We start from the raw sequence: 20,025 nt of genomic DNA, 5'->3' as shown, positions 1-20,025 counted from the left end.
TCACTTATATGAATCAATTCGTTCGCTAAAGGTTCACCAAAAATTATTCAATTCGTTCGGGAATGATTCACCAAAAATTACTCACTTCGTTCGAGAATGATTCGCCAAAAATTAAGTAAATGAATCGGTTCGTTCGCGAATGATTCACCAAAAATTATTCACTTTGTTCGTGAATGATTCGCTAAAAATCAAGTAAATGAATCGGTTCGATCGCGAACGAGTTACCTATTATGAATCGATTCGTTCGCGAATGATTCACCAAAAGTGATTCAATTCGTTCGTGAATGATTAACCAAAAATTACTCACTTCGTTCGTGAATGATTCGCCAAAAATTGGGTAAATGAATCGGTTGGTTCGCGAACGAGTCACTTATATGAATCAATTCGTTCGCGAACGAGTCGCTTGTATAAATCAATTTGTTCGCGAATGATTCAGTGAAAATTATTCAATTCGTTCGTGAGTAATTCACTGAAAAATTCAATTCGTTCGCAAATGAGTCACCTGGAAATCAATCAATTTGTTCAAGTGCCAATCGGTAGTGAATGATTCGATTCAATTTCATTCACTTCGCTTAAAAACAAATCAATTCATTTCATTTTATTTTTTACTCCGTTTATTGATTTTGTACCTACCCATTCTCTTGTTTTTTATTTCTTGTAGGTACATACCTACATATTTTGTTATCAATTTTCATTTTTTTATCGTTTGTACTCACTTCCATGAGTAGCTTTGATAGTGACTTCATAATTTCACCAGCCTCGCATTAATCTCCGGCTATGCCTATACGACCTCTGATCGATATTTCAGAAAAAACTCAACATTCAATTTTATTTTTGTATGTTTTATTACCTCCACATAAATAAAATATATTTCGAGGAAATAAATAATTGACAAAATAAAAAACTGAAGGGGAAAAAACACAAAATCTGATAAATGTAAAAATGAAACAGAAAGAACCAAGAAACGAAAAACCAAAAAAAAAAAAAAAAATACAAGAGAGAAAAATGATTGTAAATTAAACACGTTTTAAACATACATGGCCGCTTTAGCGTGGTAAATAGATACATACATAAGAGTAAGTAAAAGTCGATTTAAAAAAAAAAAAAAAAAAAAAAAAAAACTTATTTAAACTTATTATGGTAAAAGTCTAAAAAGATAAGATTAATAAATAAAAAAAGTCCTTAAACATACAACTTAAAAGTAATAAGACAATACAGTGAAGAATATTTTTTTTAAAATTTTAAACAACGCATCCGCGAAAGAATCCATACAATCCATGTTACAATTCTACGGCGAGAATACGTAAAATTATTCTTACACAAAGAATTAACGCGAAAAAAAATTAAATAGAAAAAAATAACAATATCGAAATGCAGCGCGAACTCCGTCGAACGGGATAACAAAACCTAACAATTTATTAATCGTACATGTATAAACTCGATCAATTTCTTATATGCCTGAGCGAATTAAGCTGTCGAACTAGCGATTCTTCGTCACTAACCACGTTTTTCTTATCAGCTGTCGATCTTTTATTATGATTTCTAATTAATTCCGGCTTTTTGGTACTACTGGATGACGATGGTGATTTAGATTTACCTCGAGTAACATCTGGAAATTGTTTCATAGTCGTGGTTTGTGTTGTAGTTGTTGTAGTACTAGAAGGTAGTTCCACTCTGGATTCCTTTTCAGTTCTGTATTGACAAATTCCACTATCACAGTCTTGGCTTCGTTTAGATTTTATTTGCTGTAAAAAGAAAAAAATTTAGCTAATTAACGGAATGTCAAAAGCCTGAAACGCCTACGCGTTTTCAAAACTTGGCTCAATTTAGAAAACACACGGCGAGTTTAACCGCCAAAGGGTAAAATTTGCAGCGGCTTTTAAGCGCGCCTTTAAAAGGGCTAATTTTATTCTAGCGAAATTAAGCCGATTACGGGCTAGGCTAGAGAGATGGGGCAGGGGTGAGAGGCTGGTGTAGCGAAATTTCGACAATTCGAGCGTTAAATTCGGGGCTATATGACGAAGTTTGCCGCAGATAGTATAATCAAGGACATGTATATTGCACTCTGGAGAATAGAGGGTAGCCGGCCGCCTAGCCTGATCGGCCTACTAGACACAACGCGGCGGGGCCGGATGGCGGATACGCCGGATGTGTAGTCGTACGACAACAACAGCAGCGTTCGAAATCGATCGTCGTGTGCGAATTCATGAATGGAACCGAAAACCTTGGCTATTAAACGTTTTCTCTTTTCTCCCTAATTCTACGCCAAAGCTGCGAAAAAAACTTTTCGCCTCGTGACGTCATTCACGTTTTATAAATAGATTCCACAATAAAAGCTATTCGCTGCTTTAACGTAATTTTTCCGCCAAGTCGCGTTAAAGTTTACTAACACTTCGTGATTGTTTACACCCCGCGTTTGAGAAGAGAAAAAAAATCCGACGAGGATGGAATGCCACCAGCGTCATTTTCTTCACCCTTTCGATCGATTTTTATAATAATTTTATACGTGTTTTTTTCCCACCCCGGAGGCACTTTCTGTTTCGCTCGTGGCGAAGAAGAGTATAGGTAAAGCACACGGCCTTAAACTTGTTGCCAACGTATCTTTTTCCAAGGTCCAGGTTTCAACGATGAACAAAATCCCTTTATTGAATCGCGAGCAAGAGTCGCTTATTTTCTCAGCCATCGTGTACCTGCCTTATTCTCGGGAGTCGTAAAATGCTAAAATTCACAAGCAGGTAAGCCAGAACGTGGGCATAGACAATCTCCTACAATACAGCAGAAGATATCCTATTTACCTACTCAGCTCCTACACACAAAACTCCCTAAGTCCTTAACGAGATCGTCGTAAAGAATTATGTATTTACTTCCTACAACGTTGTTAATATACACGATTTCTTAAAAAGACATCAAAAAACACAACACCGAATCAATTCTCGATTGTTGGAAAAAATTCACTTTAAAAATTTGGCGAGATATAAATCACCTCATCGAACATTTGCTAAATGCCCATACACATGGAAATTATATAAAGCGTGGGCGAAAAAAACTCGAGGATAAAAAAAATTAAACGAGAATTTATCTGGAAAAAAAACTTCGACTTTTGAAATCGAGAATATAATTTTCTAACTTATACGAGTCTGTCTGTGACGTTTTTTTACCCCCAAAAATCCCTATCGTTGTTATTTTTTATTCGAACGTTGAATCAAACGCTGTATAGCTCGTAAGTTGAGCTCGAGCTTCTGTGACTGTGAAAGATGATAGAATAAAGAATTAAACACGCCTAAAAGACTCGTGCTTCTTTGATACTTTTTGCTGATGGGATTTTTTTCCTTTTTTAGTATAATTTTATGGCTATTTTAAAAAGTGAAGATGGACATAAATTGACGATTAGAAAAATTTATAGGCATGCTGGATTTATATTTAATTCAACAATGTAACGTTTGAGAAAATAAATTTGCGAAAGAAAAGCACCACTGGAATGACCACAAATTTAGTCTCGAATAGATTAACTTTCGGAAGAATTTTTTTTTACGTCCCCAAATGGACCCCTATGAGATGAAAATTATTTTTTGAGCATCGAGTTTTCATGATTTTCTGCTTTTAGAGTCGAAGAAGTCAAATCAGGTACAAAATGTGCAATAATAACTAAAAAGTATTGATTTTCAAAATTTCGGAGACCATATTAATCCTTCCTCTCCTCTCCTCTATGTCGCATGAACAAAATACCTTTTTGAACTTTTAACCCCCCCCCCCGGTGAGGAGGTGTTGTGGGCCATGGATGGAGCCCAATCAAAAATCTGACGTCATATTCGTGTTTAGCGTCACCAAAAACATATAATTCGATATATCACATGCCCCAGATTTTTTTTGAAAGTTTTGCCCAAATTTGGGGGGGAAAGGAGTGCTCGCTCTCCTTTAAAAGATCCCATCTTGAAAATTAAATTACTTTGAAAAAGCATCTAAAGGTACATCTATGGAAATTTTTTCAGAATTTCAAAATGGTAGCTCCCGCTTACAGCGCTGAATTTTTTCGAATTTTGATTTTTTATTTCATAGCGTGAAAAGGGGTTTTCAACTCTTTCAACGGATATGTAAAAATAGGGGTCAAATGGGTCAAATTCACCAGTCAAATTTTTTTTGCATGTTTTAAATCAAAAAATTGTATTTTTTTTTGCAATGAAAAGCTCCAGAAATGGAAAAGCCCCAGGCAGCAATAAGTTACCAACAGACTTATTCAAGAACACCACAATAACCATTAAGAAGAGACTGCTAGCTTTCTACAATAAAATACTAGCAGGTGCTACCATCTCCGAAGACTTCTGTACTGCAATTGTAATACCATCTTCAAAAAAGGAGACCAAAATGACCCAGGAAACTACCGTGGAATTAGCCTACTAAATGCTGCTTACAAAATACTTGCAAAGATGCTAGTGAAAAGAATCGAGAGCCATGTGGAGCGAATAGTATTGGAATGTTAAAATGGATTTTGAAAGGGAAGATCATGCATAGATGGGGTACATGCAACAAAGCTGCTGATGGAGAAGAGACAAGAATATAACCTAGAAACCCACATGTGCTGCTTTGTTGATCTGGAGAAGATGTGCAATCAAGTATGAAGGAAGAAGTTGTTTGAAATCCTGAGGAAAATCGAAGTGAATGAACAAATAGTACGCATAATATAATTGAAGAAATATACACGGGTAATGTAATAAGAGTAAGATCTGGAAACATGTCGGAAGCAAAGAAGATAGGAAGAGGAGTAAGACACGGATGCCCAATGTAGAAAGTAGCTGATAAATACGGAATGAGAATCTCATTGTCAAAAACAAAAGTGATGGTCTTTGAGGGGAAAGAGCCTTACGCAGTAAAACTGTTGTAAATGGACTGCCAGTGAAACAAGTTAAAAGCTTTAAATATCTCAGATGTGAGCTATCATATGAAGGAGAAGTTGACGCACAAACTTAAGATCAATAAATTTCTGAGAGTAAGTGGGAGCAATAAACCGAGCCATTCCTCCAAGAAAAGTCAGAGCTGAAACTCAAATAAGAATCTACAATATGCTGGCAAGACCAATGCTGCTGTATGGAAGTGAAACATGGACGATGAGAACGGACATAAAAAGCAGAGTAACCGCAGTGGAAATGAGATTCATGTGAGCCACGGCAGGATGTACGAGATGAGATAGGAAAAGGAACAAAGACATCCTGAAGGAGCTAGGAGCAGAGCCAGTCATTAGATGAGTGAAAGATTACAGAAAGAAATGGCGAAAACACATTGATAGAATGCCTGATGAATGGTTCCCTCAAAAAGTCAAAGAATACACTCCAACTGGCAGGAGGAGCAGAGGAAGACTGAAGAAAAAACTTGATACATCGGCAAGCAATTTTTCTACAGTTTTCTAGACGGGCTGAACAGCTCACTGGGACCACTGGGTCAAGGTTAAATGATGATGATTCAATTTTTTAAAATTGGCTTTACGAAATAATGCCATCCCAATTTCAAAAAAAGTTTAAAATTCAGTTGTCTTATTTTGACCTCTTTCTGACGTATTTCATGAAAAAGTTGATAAAAATTACACTCATAAAAAAAATTAAAACTCGTTAATTTTTTGAATCTTTTCAAATTTTGATTTTTTTGTAATGAGGTCATTTCATCGCGTGAAAGGGTTTTCTCAACTTTTTCAACGAATACGTAATAATAGGGGTCAAATGGGTCAACTTCATCAATCAAAACTTTTTTTCATGTTTCAAATCAAAAAATCGATTTTTTTTTCATAAATTTTCAATTTTTTTAAATTGACTAAGTATACAAAATAAGACCATCCCAATTTTTTAATATGTTGTTCAGCATGAAAAGTTGTTCATAATATATTATTTTTTTCAGAATTTTTGAGAGTCAAAACGATTACGAAAACTATGTTTTGAACTTTTCGAGCTAATTTTTCGTACAAAAAAAGTGGCAACACTGATTTTTATGATATCACAAAAACGCCTTTCAAAATCCGTAACTATTGGAAAAAAAGTTCCATTTCGGTAAGTATCACGGTTATCGAGTTATCCATTACTGAAATAAATTTTTTAGGTTCACTGAAAATTTTGACACCCCCTAACAGCCTTAAAAAAAAAACTAGAGGGCTGTGATTTGCGTCATTAGCCATCTCTTTAAGAGATCTTTCCACAGGATTTTCTTTTTAAATCGCCGACCCCCCCCCCACCTATTTACCTACTTTGTGCCTTGGAATTCTCAATATTTCTTCAGGCCTTGTGAAAATATGAAATTTTCAAAATATGTTTGAGATCCTACACGACTTGAAACCATTTACAATCGACTCAGTATTGAAATTGAAGTATAAAACAAGTTTCAGCAAAACGACTTCATTGGGTAAAATTTTGTGGAAATTTCAATTCTCAAAAATTTGCTCTATTTGTTGAAAAAAAAAACATTTCAAGACATTACTAAGACAGCTTCCAACTTCCCTCCACGTTTATCGACTCTCCACCTCCTTAAAAATTCATTCCAAGCAAACAAAGCCCTCGATACCTACACGAACAGATTTCAAATTATTGGCCCCCCTCCTCCTCCTCTCTCCATCTTACCCTATAAAAATCTAGTCAAAACACTCGTTCAACGTACGTACATATATAAAGACAAAAATAACCTGCGAAAAAAATCGCACCGTGTACCCTACCTTGATCCCATAAACCGTTTTAATGCATCGAAAAATAAAATGAAAAAATTTTACGACGCTGTAATTTTCCAAGTCGCCGAATTTTATAGCAAAAACAAGTAAAATTACCATTTTGGAAAAGTTTCCAATGATCTTTGTCATAATGTACGCACACAATGTACCTAAAAAACATACGCAGGGGCAGCTCACTCTCAGATAAGGTGTACGATTACGTCACATGAAAAACTTGACAGCACATCGAGAAAAGTTTTTTTTTCGTTCAAATTTTCTCCTTATCTGTTGCCCGTGAAAAGGAAACATTTACAAGTAAATTTGCGCTCAACGGAGACTCGACGAAGTTTTTTCTTCGCTTCGAATGGCTTTCACGAGTTTGAAAAGGAAATACAATTTTAACTCGGTACCAGGAAAGAAAGAAAAAATTTTATTGAATCAACTCTTGAAGAAAAAAAAACGTGGAATACGTTCAACTAGATACACATTATCTTTATACGTAGGTAGGTATTTCAGTAAAAATACCGATAATTTACGAAAGCATCAACGTTCGATGTTCGGATCTGATAAAGGTGAATTTTTTTTTCAATTTTAATTCGAACAAACGAGTGAATTTTCAATTTTACGAGCTCGCGCGGTATATCGTAGGGTGAGCGTAATTAATTACATTCATAAAAAGCGATGCTCTAACAAGTTGTAAGCTGATTTTGTAAAAAAAAAAGTAAAAAAAAAGTTTGCGGGAAAGGTACATAGAGAAAAAAAAAGAAGATAAATAATTTAACTTTCTAATATAAAAGGGAATAATAAGCGAAGGAAAATTTAGTAGCACGTTTTATGTTACGTGTGGGCGAATACTCCGCAAAACATTTTCTTTGCGCTTTTGTAATACGAGACATGCTTAAAACCTTGTTTCAATGTTAAATAAATTATACCGAAATTGCGCAAAAAAAGAGAAGAAAATAAACGAATTAATGAAAGAAACAGAAAAAAAAACCTAGATGCACGAGGGGAAAAAATCCGCAAATGTACAATGCCAGTGTTGTTTCCGCTGTTCCGAAAACAATTTTTTTTGCGTTGCAGTTGATCGTGAAAGAATTTGAAAAATTCAAATTTTTTTTCTTCAAATGTTCGCTTTTTAACGAGATAGATGAAATGATTTCTATTCGGTTTCAAAAACGACATTTTCGATGCCTTCGGCGGTCGGGTCGGTTTTTCGGCTAATGAATGTTGAAAATTTTCCAACATTAGATAGTACATACCTCGAATATTTTGTCACAGAGATGTAAAAGGCGCAAACAATAAGGGTAGCGGGTAAACAAAACAAAATTACGTTTATATAACAATCTGAGAGCCATTGTATACTTTTCAAGAGTTGTTTTGTACAGAGACGATCTTTTTAGAAAACAACGCGTAGTACTTTTCATAAACCTTGTCACTTTAAAATGGAATCCATTTAGTTTTTCGAGTTTACCTGATGCTTTTTTTTCTTCTTCTTCCTTTTTTCATTTAAATTTCTTATGCGTCTTTTTAATGAAAAAAGATCCTAACTCAGTTTCATTTCAAGGTGGACTGAATTTTACATCTAATCCCAGGTAGGTACATGCATTGATTTTAAAAATCAATGGGTACATGGAATTGAGACAAACGGTGTTTCGATCATGATTTATACCTACAGCCTTCCACGAAGCAATGCAGCATCTCAACCTGCATGAACATAGGAAGGTTAGCAGGTCCTAAGTTTCGAAGGTTTCAGAAAAAGCGCATTTAAAATTTTGTGCTTTTCTTTGACTGAAAAATATTTTTGTTTTTGCACATGTAAAAAGGTGAATTTCAGATCATTTTGAGAAACATTTCGTATTGGTAGATAATTTTTAAAACCTATCCAAATCAATCAAACCCTGTCCTCCTTGCTCGAAATTGAAAAAATTTTTAACCTCAAAAATATTGGCTCTATTATTTTTGTACTGTCGTTTTTCAGGACTGATTTCAGGAAATACATGGAAAATAAACTAAAATTAACATTCTTTTTTTTTCCTGAAGTTTCAAGCAGGGAATTTTTTTTAGTCTACAGATACTAGATAGGGACTGGTCCACGCTAAGCGAAGCAAGGCCAAAACTTTTCAAAAATTCGGGCTTTGAGAGGTACATAGAAAACAATGTTTTTAAAAATTTTTTTATTTCTTTTGATCGAAAATTTAGAATTTAAGTGATGAGTTTTTAAAAATTTCAAATTTGAAAATGAAAAGCAAACAGATTCGAGTGAAAAGTGAACGCAAAAGCTTGTTTCGAGAAGTAAAAAAAGGATGTTTTTTCGGGTGAAAAAAGGGATTTTTAGCTTTAACATTTCTTAAAATTTGAACAATGTATTTTTTTTAAATTTCAATTTGAAAAAAAAACACAGAAGCCCAAACAAAGCGAGGGCAAAGCGTTCAAAAGTTCATATTTTGGGACATGAAAATGTTTTCTCATGATGAGTCCACATTTTTTTTGACTCCAAAATAATTTAAAATTTAAATATTAGGTGATTAAAAATTTCTATTTGGAAAGCGGAGAAAGAAAAGCAAACAGGCCCGAGCGAAGGGAGGGCAAAAGCTTGCAAAAATTCATGTTTAGAGAGAAGAACATTTTATTTTGAATCAATTTTTTTTTCTTATTTCAACCAGGAGAAGGTGATCAGCCAAAATTGAAGAGAACTCACCAATTTCTACCTTTAGAATTTCAAAAAAACAAAGGCGGAATAAAAAGGTTGCATGTAGGTAGCATGTAGGTATTGGAAAAAGTTGAAGAAAAATTTCTATCTAGCGTTGAATTTCCAAAATATTGACAGATGATACGTTGACACTAATTTGTTTGTTTGTATGTATTTTTAAATTTCCAGTTTCTTTACAGGTACCCTTATTTAGACCTCTTCTAGTTGCTTGGTGAGTATATGAAGGCAATTTTATCACCGTTGAGATGTTTTAAAAAAACACGTTCTTCTATCTTTAGATAAGAATGAAAATTTTACGTCCGAATTCAATTCAAAATTTTATTGTTGATAATATTGGAAATTTTATGAAAATTGGGCATCTGTCTAAAAATCTACATTTATATTTGTATAAGAATTGAAACGGTAAATTCAGAAAAATCAATTCTCAAGTTAATGGTAAATGTCTGAGGTGAGATTATATTGATCATACCATCAAGATTTGTTAAAGAAATATTCAAAAGCATAGAGCATTAGATCGCCCAATAAGCAAAAGGTAAATGAAAAAACTCTCTTGCAATCAGCGAATAGCTGATGGCTTGTTCAATTTTTAATCCAATGATTTTTACGAAAATTTCACGAAAAAAATTACTGATGCAGAGTATTCTGCTTTAGGTTCTAAAAAATTTGAGTGGCAATAAAACAGCCGAAACTAAACCAATGTATGAAAATTTGCCGATATTCCGAATTGAAGGAACAATTTTATGATCTTCGAAGTGGCATACTTCAACAAAATATTATGTATAGCAACTGGTGAAATGTGGTAGTTCTCATAGCACCTTCCAAACTGAACAGTGAACATCCAAAGTTTCATGACAAAGTGTCAAACAATCCAAAGCAGAAACTTTCAAAACCTAAACAAATTTTTCTCAATCAATGTATTAAGAGGGGAGGGAGAGGGAGAGAGGATCACAATTTTTTCGAGTAAAAATTTTCTTAGGCCAAAACTTTTCAATTTTCAAAGAGAACTAAGAAAATAAAGCACCAAAAAAAAATGATGCCAGTTTTTTCCAAGAGTGAAATTTTTTAGAATTTTTCCTTTCAATTGCAAAAAATCCAAAATCTGAACAAAAAAATTACAAAATTTGATTTAAAAAAAACAGTAGGACTTAATGGCAATGTTGGCTAAAAAATCAGAACAGTCAAAAACTTTAATATCGAAGGCATTAGAAATTTTCAAACACCCTTTAGAAAAGAACAAACCCTATAAAATTTTTTAAATCAGCACTACGTTCAAGCAAACAAATTTCACTCCCAAAAATTCTCATTATTTAATAAATTTGATCGCATTTTGTTGTTTTTTTTCGTAAAATTGAAAATGGGTAGGTATAAAAAAATCGTGGCGTGACGTCAGAAAAATCAGATAAATAGACCCCTTCAGTAGAAAATCAATCTTTTGGGAATATCAAAATTTCAACATTTTAAAACATACCTAATTAGTTACGAAGAAAGATTCCAGAATCTCAATTAAAAGATTTTCCCCCTTATTAGGATCTCTCTTCTTTTTTTGAAGACATCTAAAAAATTAATTTTCCTTTCGGAAATTTTCTGCTAAAAATATTCCAACATAAAAACAATTTTAGCAAAAATAAATTTTTGATTTTTTTCAAAATTTTATAAAATTTTGAAATCTGAAACCTATTTGAGTTGGAGGATTTAAGAGATGAGGTCTGAATAAACGATTACAATACCTTAGGTATGTATGTACTTCGATGATATGCCAGAGTTGAATCATTTTATGAACCAAGAATCAAGAATCACGAATCAGAATTACAATAAGTAGGTAAAGGTAGGTATATGTTTTCCAGAATTTAAATCAAATCAAACTGTTCACTAATCATAAATTTTTTGAATAGAATCGTGGCTTTTCTTGCCTCAACCCTCCTCCTCCCATCTCTTCCAAACAGACATACTATTCAGTATATTAATAGTTGGCAGCTCAATTTTCACAAAATCTGTGCTCCTGGCGCAGAACTCACCTACCTCCAGATGCTGTTTTTATGACTAAAGTTTTGAAAAATTATAAGAAATCAGCACAAAAAACTTCCAAAAATTCAGACAGTTCTCAGTTAAGACACGAATGTCTCAATTTTCACAAAATCTTAGCTCCTGGCGCAGAACTCACCCACCACCAAAATACTACTCGTATTTTTATAACGAAAATTTTGAAAATTATAATAAATCCCAAAAAAAGAACTGCAGGAATTGAGGAAATTTTCAGTTCGGCCACGAGATGACTCAATGTTTACGAAATCTTAACTCCTGACACACACAACTAAAATACTATGCCAGGTATGAGCAGTTGGAAAAAATGATAACTTTTTGAAAAACCTAATTGTAATCATATTTTTGCTCCATTATAAGTACCTGCAGTTAAATTTTGAAGACATTCAAACAGTAATAAAATACATATCTTTCACTGCAATTTGTACGTAATTTGCCATTATGGAATTTTCCTATATTCGTGTAAATATTTTTTTCAGCTCGAAAATGTTTGTAAACACTCAATTTACATAAACAAAACTTATCGACAAAATGTACCTATAGATACTACACCTTTCACATTTCACGAAAACAGTTCGCTGTTTTGAAAAAAAGGCAAATTATTCGTATTTTTCAATTTTCGCCTTTAAATTCCCCATATAGGTAACTTGAAAAACTCTCAAAAACATTAGGCTCTCTCTAAGAAAAAATACTAGGTTATTCACGTGTACGCAGCAACTCCTAGATTTGAAATCGTTTTCTCGCTCTCAACGATATACGTAGGTATTTCTTTGTTAAATTTGGCAATTTGTATCACATCAACCCCCCTTCTTGCCTCCTCTTCAAAAAGGTCTACACTGCGGCCAACTTCGTCGTATACACCCGAATCGTGTGTAAAAATTACAATTACAAGCGTAGGTACTAAAAACCACATTATAGGCTTACCTGATTAACTTTATCTTCCAAAGCGAGCAGCCTTTTGATTTTATCGAAAACTGATGGTTCTTCTGGTTGAGTGAGCTCAGGCTGTGGCCACCTTTCACTAGGAATATAATCAACGGGTATGTTCTCGATACCAGCTTCGTTATAAAGTTGAAACATGAGAGGGTTCAGCGTGGACGTAATTTTACTCGACGTGTTTTCCTTCATCATCGCACCACGATGAGGTGTACTTTGAATTCCGTTTCTCTTCTTGTTACCTACGATCCAATTGGCTAAATCAGAATTATCGTAATCGTTAAGGTTATTTCGCATCGTCATCGGTTCGGCACCACCACCACCACCACGTTGAGGAGGAGATTCTTTCAACAACGATCTAAGCTCTCTGACGTCTTCATCTTCGTTGAAATCCGATCTGACTGGAACTCCGTACACCCACGTACGTTCCTCGTCTCTTCTCGGATTAGTCTTATAAGTCCCGTATACCTGTTCTTTATCTTTTTTTCGCCCAAAACCGTCGATCCCATTGAACCGATTTTTGGGCTTCTTTTTAGCCTCTTTTGTTTTAGATTTAGCTTTTTTCGGCACTTTGGCGTCTTTACTCGATATCGACGCCAGTGATTGCGGAATCTCTTCGATTATCGTATTGAAATCGGTGAAATCCGTATCCTCATTGGGTAAAACGTTTTTCTCCAGCCACCAATCGCGTTGTGTTTTAGAGACGATGTTATCCTCCTCGGGTGGCGCTTCTTCGTCGTAATCTTGGATCTCGTCTATGGGATCGATGACTGGCTGATCGTAATATGGGATTCGCCTATTGGATGGAATGTAGTATAAAATATTCGAGTAGTAATCAGGGTCGTCGAATGATGAAGAATATGGATAATTATCTTGAGAAAAGTAGTAATCTGGGTTCTGCATGTTGGGTGAGAAATAAGGATCTCCTACGTATCTGCCATAATATTGGAAAGGTACTGAAGGCTGATAGGTGCGAAATGGATATGGTACCAGGTTAGACCAACCACGGTTGTTCGAAGGCAGTGACTGGCTATAGAGTTTAGGCCCAAGAAGCGTATATCCGGAAATTTCTGATAATGTGAATAAAGTTATTAAGTATGGTGATATTGTAGACATCTCCAAATTCCAGCTGCAAAAAATAAAAAATGAAAAAATGAAACAAAATGACGTGATAATTGAACCCTCGGGGAGATTCTTAACTGAAAACTTATCCACTAAAGTTTATATATGTACACGTCGTATACATATAAAAACTTTCGACAAACTATACACAATTTCCTTTTTCAAAGTTGTTTTTGTTTGTTATTTGCTCGAGAAATATATAAGTATAAAAATAGTATCCTTTTTTTCAATTTGTTTTCCGTCATTGTTTACATATCTGCAACATATACTAGAGTTGGTCTGTGTGGTATTTTAAATGACAATCCTCCAACTTATAGTACAATGTTTTTTCTCGCCACAAAATTTCCTCACCTCTCTACCCCTCTTTAGCATACCATAACTCGAGACTGTTAATTTTCCGTCGCGGGTTCATTTTTCAATTTTTTTTCTCTCTCTCTACGAAAGCCTTTGTATGGTTATACATTGTGTGAATGGTAAGATTTTATACTACACAAGTTTGACTATAAGGCGATGAAATATAGCCCATTTAGAAGCCGAATTCGCCCTCTAACAACGAAATTCAATCCCATTTAAATTTCGCACGATGGGTATGCCTCTATCCTTATGTTATGCTTACTCGTCGAGCTCGTCGGTTCTGCTCTCTTCACACTTTGTCAACTTCGATAGCGTGTACTTCCTCTTTTTCTCTCTACATATTCCGTCGTCGTCGTCGTCGAGTAAATATCAGCGTAGGAGTTCGTCTCTCGCTTTATCATCACATCTAAGCCAAAAGCTTTGTTTAACTTTTTGTTTCGTTCGAGTATATACCATACTATACTATACTATACATTGGCATGAATCCGTATAAAATGACTGAATACTATACATATAAAGCCAAAGAAAAACTTGGATTTCAATGGAATCGAATATAGAAAGCAAGCTGTAGCGAGCTTTTAAAAGCACGTTTTTCGATACTTGGGGTTTTCACACACCAAACAGAATGAAACTATAGAACGTTGGACAAATTATAGGCGTACTTTAGAGAACAACGTGTTTCAACGACACGTCGACTGCTTTGTAGCACGAATTTTACAGTCTTCAAGGTTGAAATCGAAAGGGAAAATTTATAAAGAAATTTTGAAATTGATCCGTAATCGGTTTTATTGTAATAGGATATCAAAATTAGTAGGGCGGGTTAGTTTTTTTTTCAATAAGAGAAAAAAAATTGTGAGTTTTCAAGGACTAAAGAAACAGATGGATACAATTTTTCCATAAGATTTTGTCCTTTTAAACGTTATTTTTTTTTAAATACATATTTGGCAAAAGGAAGGGGAGGGGGTAAAAATTGAAAAAAATATCGATTAATAATTTTTATTGGAGCATTGAAAGTCGAGGTGATCGATCGAGACTCAACCTAAAATTTAGGTCTTCCTATTGAACTTTGCAAATTGAAAGGGGGAGCACTTGAAATTTACATCATTTTTTCACGTTCACTCTCTATCGAGACAATTTTTGAAAATTTTACTGACCCTAATCTCCAATTTGATCTTCAATGGAATTTTAAATGAATTGAAAAAAAATACAACTGTTTCAGAAGTTTGTAAAAAAGAGCATAAAAAAATTACTAAGGTGGAGGCTTTGTTTAAACGTATTGTCTGCTCTGACCGAATCCCCCCCCCGACCTTACTTCTTCTTACAAAAGAGGCATCTTAACCAACAGAAAAAAAATTTGGATTCAATTTTTAAAAAGTAGAAAAAAGACACGAAAATAGACCAACAGGCAAACTCTTAAGTGCTGAATTGTATTTCTGAATTTTTGTTGATCAACTTTTATGGAAAAATTAAACTTTGATTTAAAAAATGACATAAAAATTAAAATTTGATTTATTAGTACACACATTTTACTTTTGCTTTTTCGAATCAATCGACAATGATTTCGAGTCTTTTTAGAGCCATCAGAAAATTTTTGATTTTTTTGTGTTGAATTTTAGTCCTTTTATGACATTTTTTCCAAAACTGGGAAGTCTATAAGTTTTCTTCAGGCTTCAGAAGGGCACAATACTATCACCAATCGATTCGAGAGATCAAAAATAAGGTATTAATCAAATTTCAGCTTTTCACCTCAATTTTTTCAAATTTTGATATTTTCTAGGGAAAGCACGCGACTTGGAATCTTCAAAAATTTAACAAAATTTCACAAATGAAATTTTACGACTAAAAATTCGACTCGGCGATGTATTCTTGTATGATTTTTCGATTTTTCTTCGTTATATAGCACGAACATGAACATTGTTCAGTTATCAAATTTTGCTTCTCTTCGTAGGCAGTTTTTCGATTTTCCAAACAAGTGAATAGAAAAAAAATGAACTGTAAAAATTACGAACTTTCTTCATTGCGAAATAAAAATCTAGAACGCTCTATTTACATTTTTTAGCCAAAAAAAAAATGCATAAAAGAGGGCGCCATTTTTATTATTTTCTCCAAATTCTACTTCCCTTCAATTTTGCTATTAATACGTCTCGCCTATTGGCAAACTTTGTTCTGCCTAACCGATTTTATGGTGTTTTATGAAAAACTAAAGAATTTTCAAAAAGTCACTGGATGTTCAAAAACGGCTTAAAATCACTGCAATCAACTTGACATGTTGAAATTAGAATGCGAAGTGAATTTCGACTTTCCAACTTACTGATTTGGTCAAATTTAGTGAAAATGTCGTCAAGTTTCTAAAACCTGCTGGAGGCTCCAGAACTGCTTCAAACGGTACGAAACCGTTTCCTATCGATTTGGCTAGTCAAAAATACCACATATCCCAAATTTCAGCTTTCTAGGTCAATCTGGTAACATTTTGGGTTTTTCTCATTTTTGGCCCAAATTTTATTTTTAAAAATCCACCAAAAATCGAAAAATATTTTTGAATGAGTTTAGGCTGGTTTACCTGTCTATAAAAATGGCCGCCATTTTGTTGGCAACTTTGCCTTTTAAGAAAAAATTACAACTTCAGTCTCTTTCAATATTTTGATGACTGATGAGAAGATTCATTTCAACCTCCTCCCCTCTCCTCAGTGCTTCAAAGTTTTGATCTAAAGCACATATTATAATCTTCAAGTAGCTCCTCGACTAAAATTCGAGTATTTTTTGGCAAAAAATGCTTACATGAATCTAAGTTTACAGTGTATTTTTTACAAAAAAAAAATTTTCTCATGGGACTAATGAAATTGAGAAGCCTGAAACTGAAACGAGAAGATCATTAAGAAAAAAAATAGTTCAAATATTTTGGGGAAAAAATTCAAAAACTCATAAAAATTACCTATGGGGTTATTTATGAGCCACCTCTGCTTCAAATTCTGGAAAAAAATTTAACCATATGTTTTTCTTGAGATGAAAAAGTATTAAAATAAAGACCGTGAAATTCAAAACATTTCGAATGTTTCTCGTTCATCCCAAATTTGACTTTTTAGACCAGAAACATAATTATTATCTATCTTGAAAACAAGAGAAAGCGCATTAATTTGATCCGAGAAAGCTGATTATCAAATCAAAAAAATTTTCAAATCATGAAGTTCGTCACAAAAAATTGGAAATGAAAGAGAAGGGGGCCACAAAACTCATACCAAAGGAGAGAGGTGAGGGGAAATGAGTAAAAAAATCATCAAAAATCAAAAACGCTTCTTTTCATATTATTTGCCTAAAAAAAATCTGTCGAGACCAAAATTAAACTTTTGATCGGTTGGAGAAAATTTCATCCATGAAAATACAAAATGCCTCAGAACCCCAAGGCCACCAATTGTTTTTCAAAGCTTCATAATTTATCTTCTCCCCACACCCATAAAATATAGATTAAAAATTTAAAAAATATAAATTAGTATCACTTTACGTTTAGAAAAATGGATAACTTGAAGTTTCGAGCGAAATAACCGCAAAAAAATATTTAAAAATATGTAAAGATGAAAAAAAAACTGAACAAAAAAAATGAAAAAAGAAAAACGAAACACATTTAAACATTTCAAAAATATACATCCCCATTCTTTTCTCGTTTTTCCACAATTTTGTACTAAAACTCGAACGAAGTAAAATATCACCATCATTACACGAAATATACCTCTTTTCCTCTCGCTCCGGGAAAAATCCTCGAACAAAAGAAAAAAAAAGCTGCAGACCAAGTACATTAAATCATCATCAAAAACGTTAAAACAAATGTAAATTTTTCAAATGTTATAAAAAGTGCTATTTTTATCGCAAAATAAAAAGAAAAAACCTAATAAACTCGGCTCGTAAATTTCGCGTTTCACAGTTGCACACGCTGAGTGACAAATTTCAACTAAGGGTGTAAAATTTCACTTCTACAATAAAATTTAAAAATAAAAATGAGTTTAGAAAGTATAACTCTAAGTATACTGAATGCGGACATGTCAATTTTGAGAATTAGCTGCTCGAAGTATAACAGAAGGAATATTTCGCGATTTCAAAATAATACGAGTAAGTAATTTAAAATGCAAAATGCTTTATAAAAGGGATACTTTGTCAATAAATAATATTTCGATATTCAAATATTTAAATGTAGATTGAAATTGATTTCTATTTCAGAATGAAAGTGACAAATGAGAAGTGGGAAGGAAATACGGTTTTTTTTCTCCAACATTATCATAATTTTCAATGAGTTTTCCCTCTGCCTTTTTCGTTCATTTTTTTCGTAAATATTTCATTTATGAAAATGAACTTTACGAGATACTTACTCACTAAAAAGAGAAATAAAAGAAGGAAAAAATAATAAAATTGGGGTACGAGAAAGCTGAACCACAAAACCAAACATACGTAATTTTAGATTGTCAAAATTTTCAAATTTCAAAATAAATAATTCACGTTGAAAAAGAAAAACCCCAAAAAATATCCACAACACCGAATCTGCCTTCGAAACTGAAAATCATCCCCGTGAATTGTCATTCAAAAAAACCACACACGAGTAACCAATACAAAATGTAATAAAAATCGAGCCTACATAACGAGCTCTCGTCGTACCTCAGTAATTATCACATACCATATTTTTCTTTGAATTGGCCCAGTAATTACACCCTATAAGTGAATAAATGAACCGTACAACAACATTTTAAAGCTTCACAAAGGCAAATTTTTACGCAGGTAATATTGCTACACGAGAATTCGCAGAACCCAATGAGTAACTTGGGGGTGAGAAATACGAAAACAGACACGCGAAAAAACCCAGGCAGAATTTTCGACGAAATAGTCGACTATAACCATTTTTATCAGGTACTTACCTATACTTTGATGATTCACAAAGTCTATTAAAAATTCTATTATCGGGCTCGTTTTTCGTAGAACCTCATTATAATAAAAATCCGTAAAATGACGTAATATTTCGAGGAATTTTCCGTCGTGATTTTCGCTCGTTTGTTTAATTATACTTTTTTATTATTGAAAATATTTTTAAGGGTAAAATTTAATTTTCAACGATTTATTCCAAATGGAAGATGAGATAAAAGTTTAAAGAAAATTTTGATTGAATTTTTTTCAAAATTTGAGACGGATATTTTTGAATTTTTTTTGGCGTTAAAATACAACAGAAAAAATACGGATTTAAAAATGTAAGTAATAAAGTGCTCAATTTAGATAAAAAATATAAGCTCACAATTTTGGAAAAAATACAACAGAATTTTTCTAATTCAAAATGTTTCAAAAATCTACTTTTAAAATTACAAAAAAATCTTTCCTATTTTTTCTCGAAAGGAAACCTCATTCAAGATGGAAAAAAATGAGTCAATTTCTCACCAAACCGAGCAAATTTATCAAACAAGTCGTTTCATTCACAAACACTTGAAAATTGAAAAAAGAAATTGAACTATTCTACATTTAAAAAATACTATAACTACCAAAATAAACATTCAAATGTACTTACTTAACAGTATAAAAATTCTCAGCAAATTCTCAAACGAATTAAAAAATGTCAAAAAAAAAACCACAAACTTTTGAACGTATAATATTACACGAGCGTCGATCAACAATCGCAATGCAAATGCAACTTGAACCCCTTCTAGTAATTTAACGTAGTGACATAATAGTTGGAAAATCCTCGTCTCTCGACCGCCTTTACTTTCCAACATTATTTTCATTCATCCTACGCAAACCGAGTTTCTGAATGAAAATCTCGCGCATGCGACTTTTATCCGGGACAACCCCTTCCGCGTAATCTCATTTATACGGCGAAAAATCAATATCTTTCGAATCCGACGGTATTCGGAGAAAAAACTTTACCTAATATTTCCGAGCCACTTGTTTTCGAAATAATGCTCATTTCGAATAAGGCACATTGTCGCATCGATGCCCCCTAAAACACATAACTTGTACACCAGTACACGATTCCATTTTGTTGTTCTAATAAGGAAAATTCGTGCTCCAATTTCTCGTCTCGGTCCCTCCGCGGTGCTATTACGTCAATTAGGCTGGCGAAAAATCCTCCCACGATATTGTTTTCATACTATTTCGCACTACAAATTCGTCGGCTATTTATTTTAAATGGTTTAATAAACGCGGTTTAATCTTAATT

The 20,025-nt window shown here is 33.5% G+C and overlaps 1 protein-coding gene across 1 annotated transcript; it reads right to left on the bottom strand.

Annotated features, from left to right (window-relative positions):
* Window positions 1-836: 836 nt before the first annotated feature.
* Window positions 837-19,566, bottom strand: LOC135843877 (uncharacterized). Its single transcript, XM_065361915.1, has 3 exons — window positions 19,378-19,566; window positions 12,354-13,494; window positions 837-1,745 (listed from the first exon to the last, which is right to left on the bottom strand). The coding sequence occupies exons 2-3, from the start codon at window positions 13,479-13,481 to the stop codon at window positions 1,443-1,445; spliced, it is 1,431 nt and encodes a 476-aa protein (XP_065217987.1). The 5' UTR covers window positions 13,482-13,494; window positions 19,378-19,566; the 3' UTR covers window positions 837-1,442.
* Between the last annotated feature and the right edge of the window lie 459 nt (window positions 19,567-20,025).

The sequence above is a fragment of the Planococcus citri genome, chromosome 4 (genome assembly GCF_950023065.1).
Source record: "Planococcus citri chromosome 4, ihPlaCitr1.1, whole genome shotgun sequence".
NCBI lineage: Eukaryota > Metazoa > Arthropoda > Insecta > Hemiptera > Pseudococcidae > Planococcus > Planococcus citri.
This window is presented reverse-complemented; position numbering and strand designations above follow the sequence as displayed.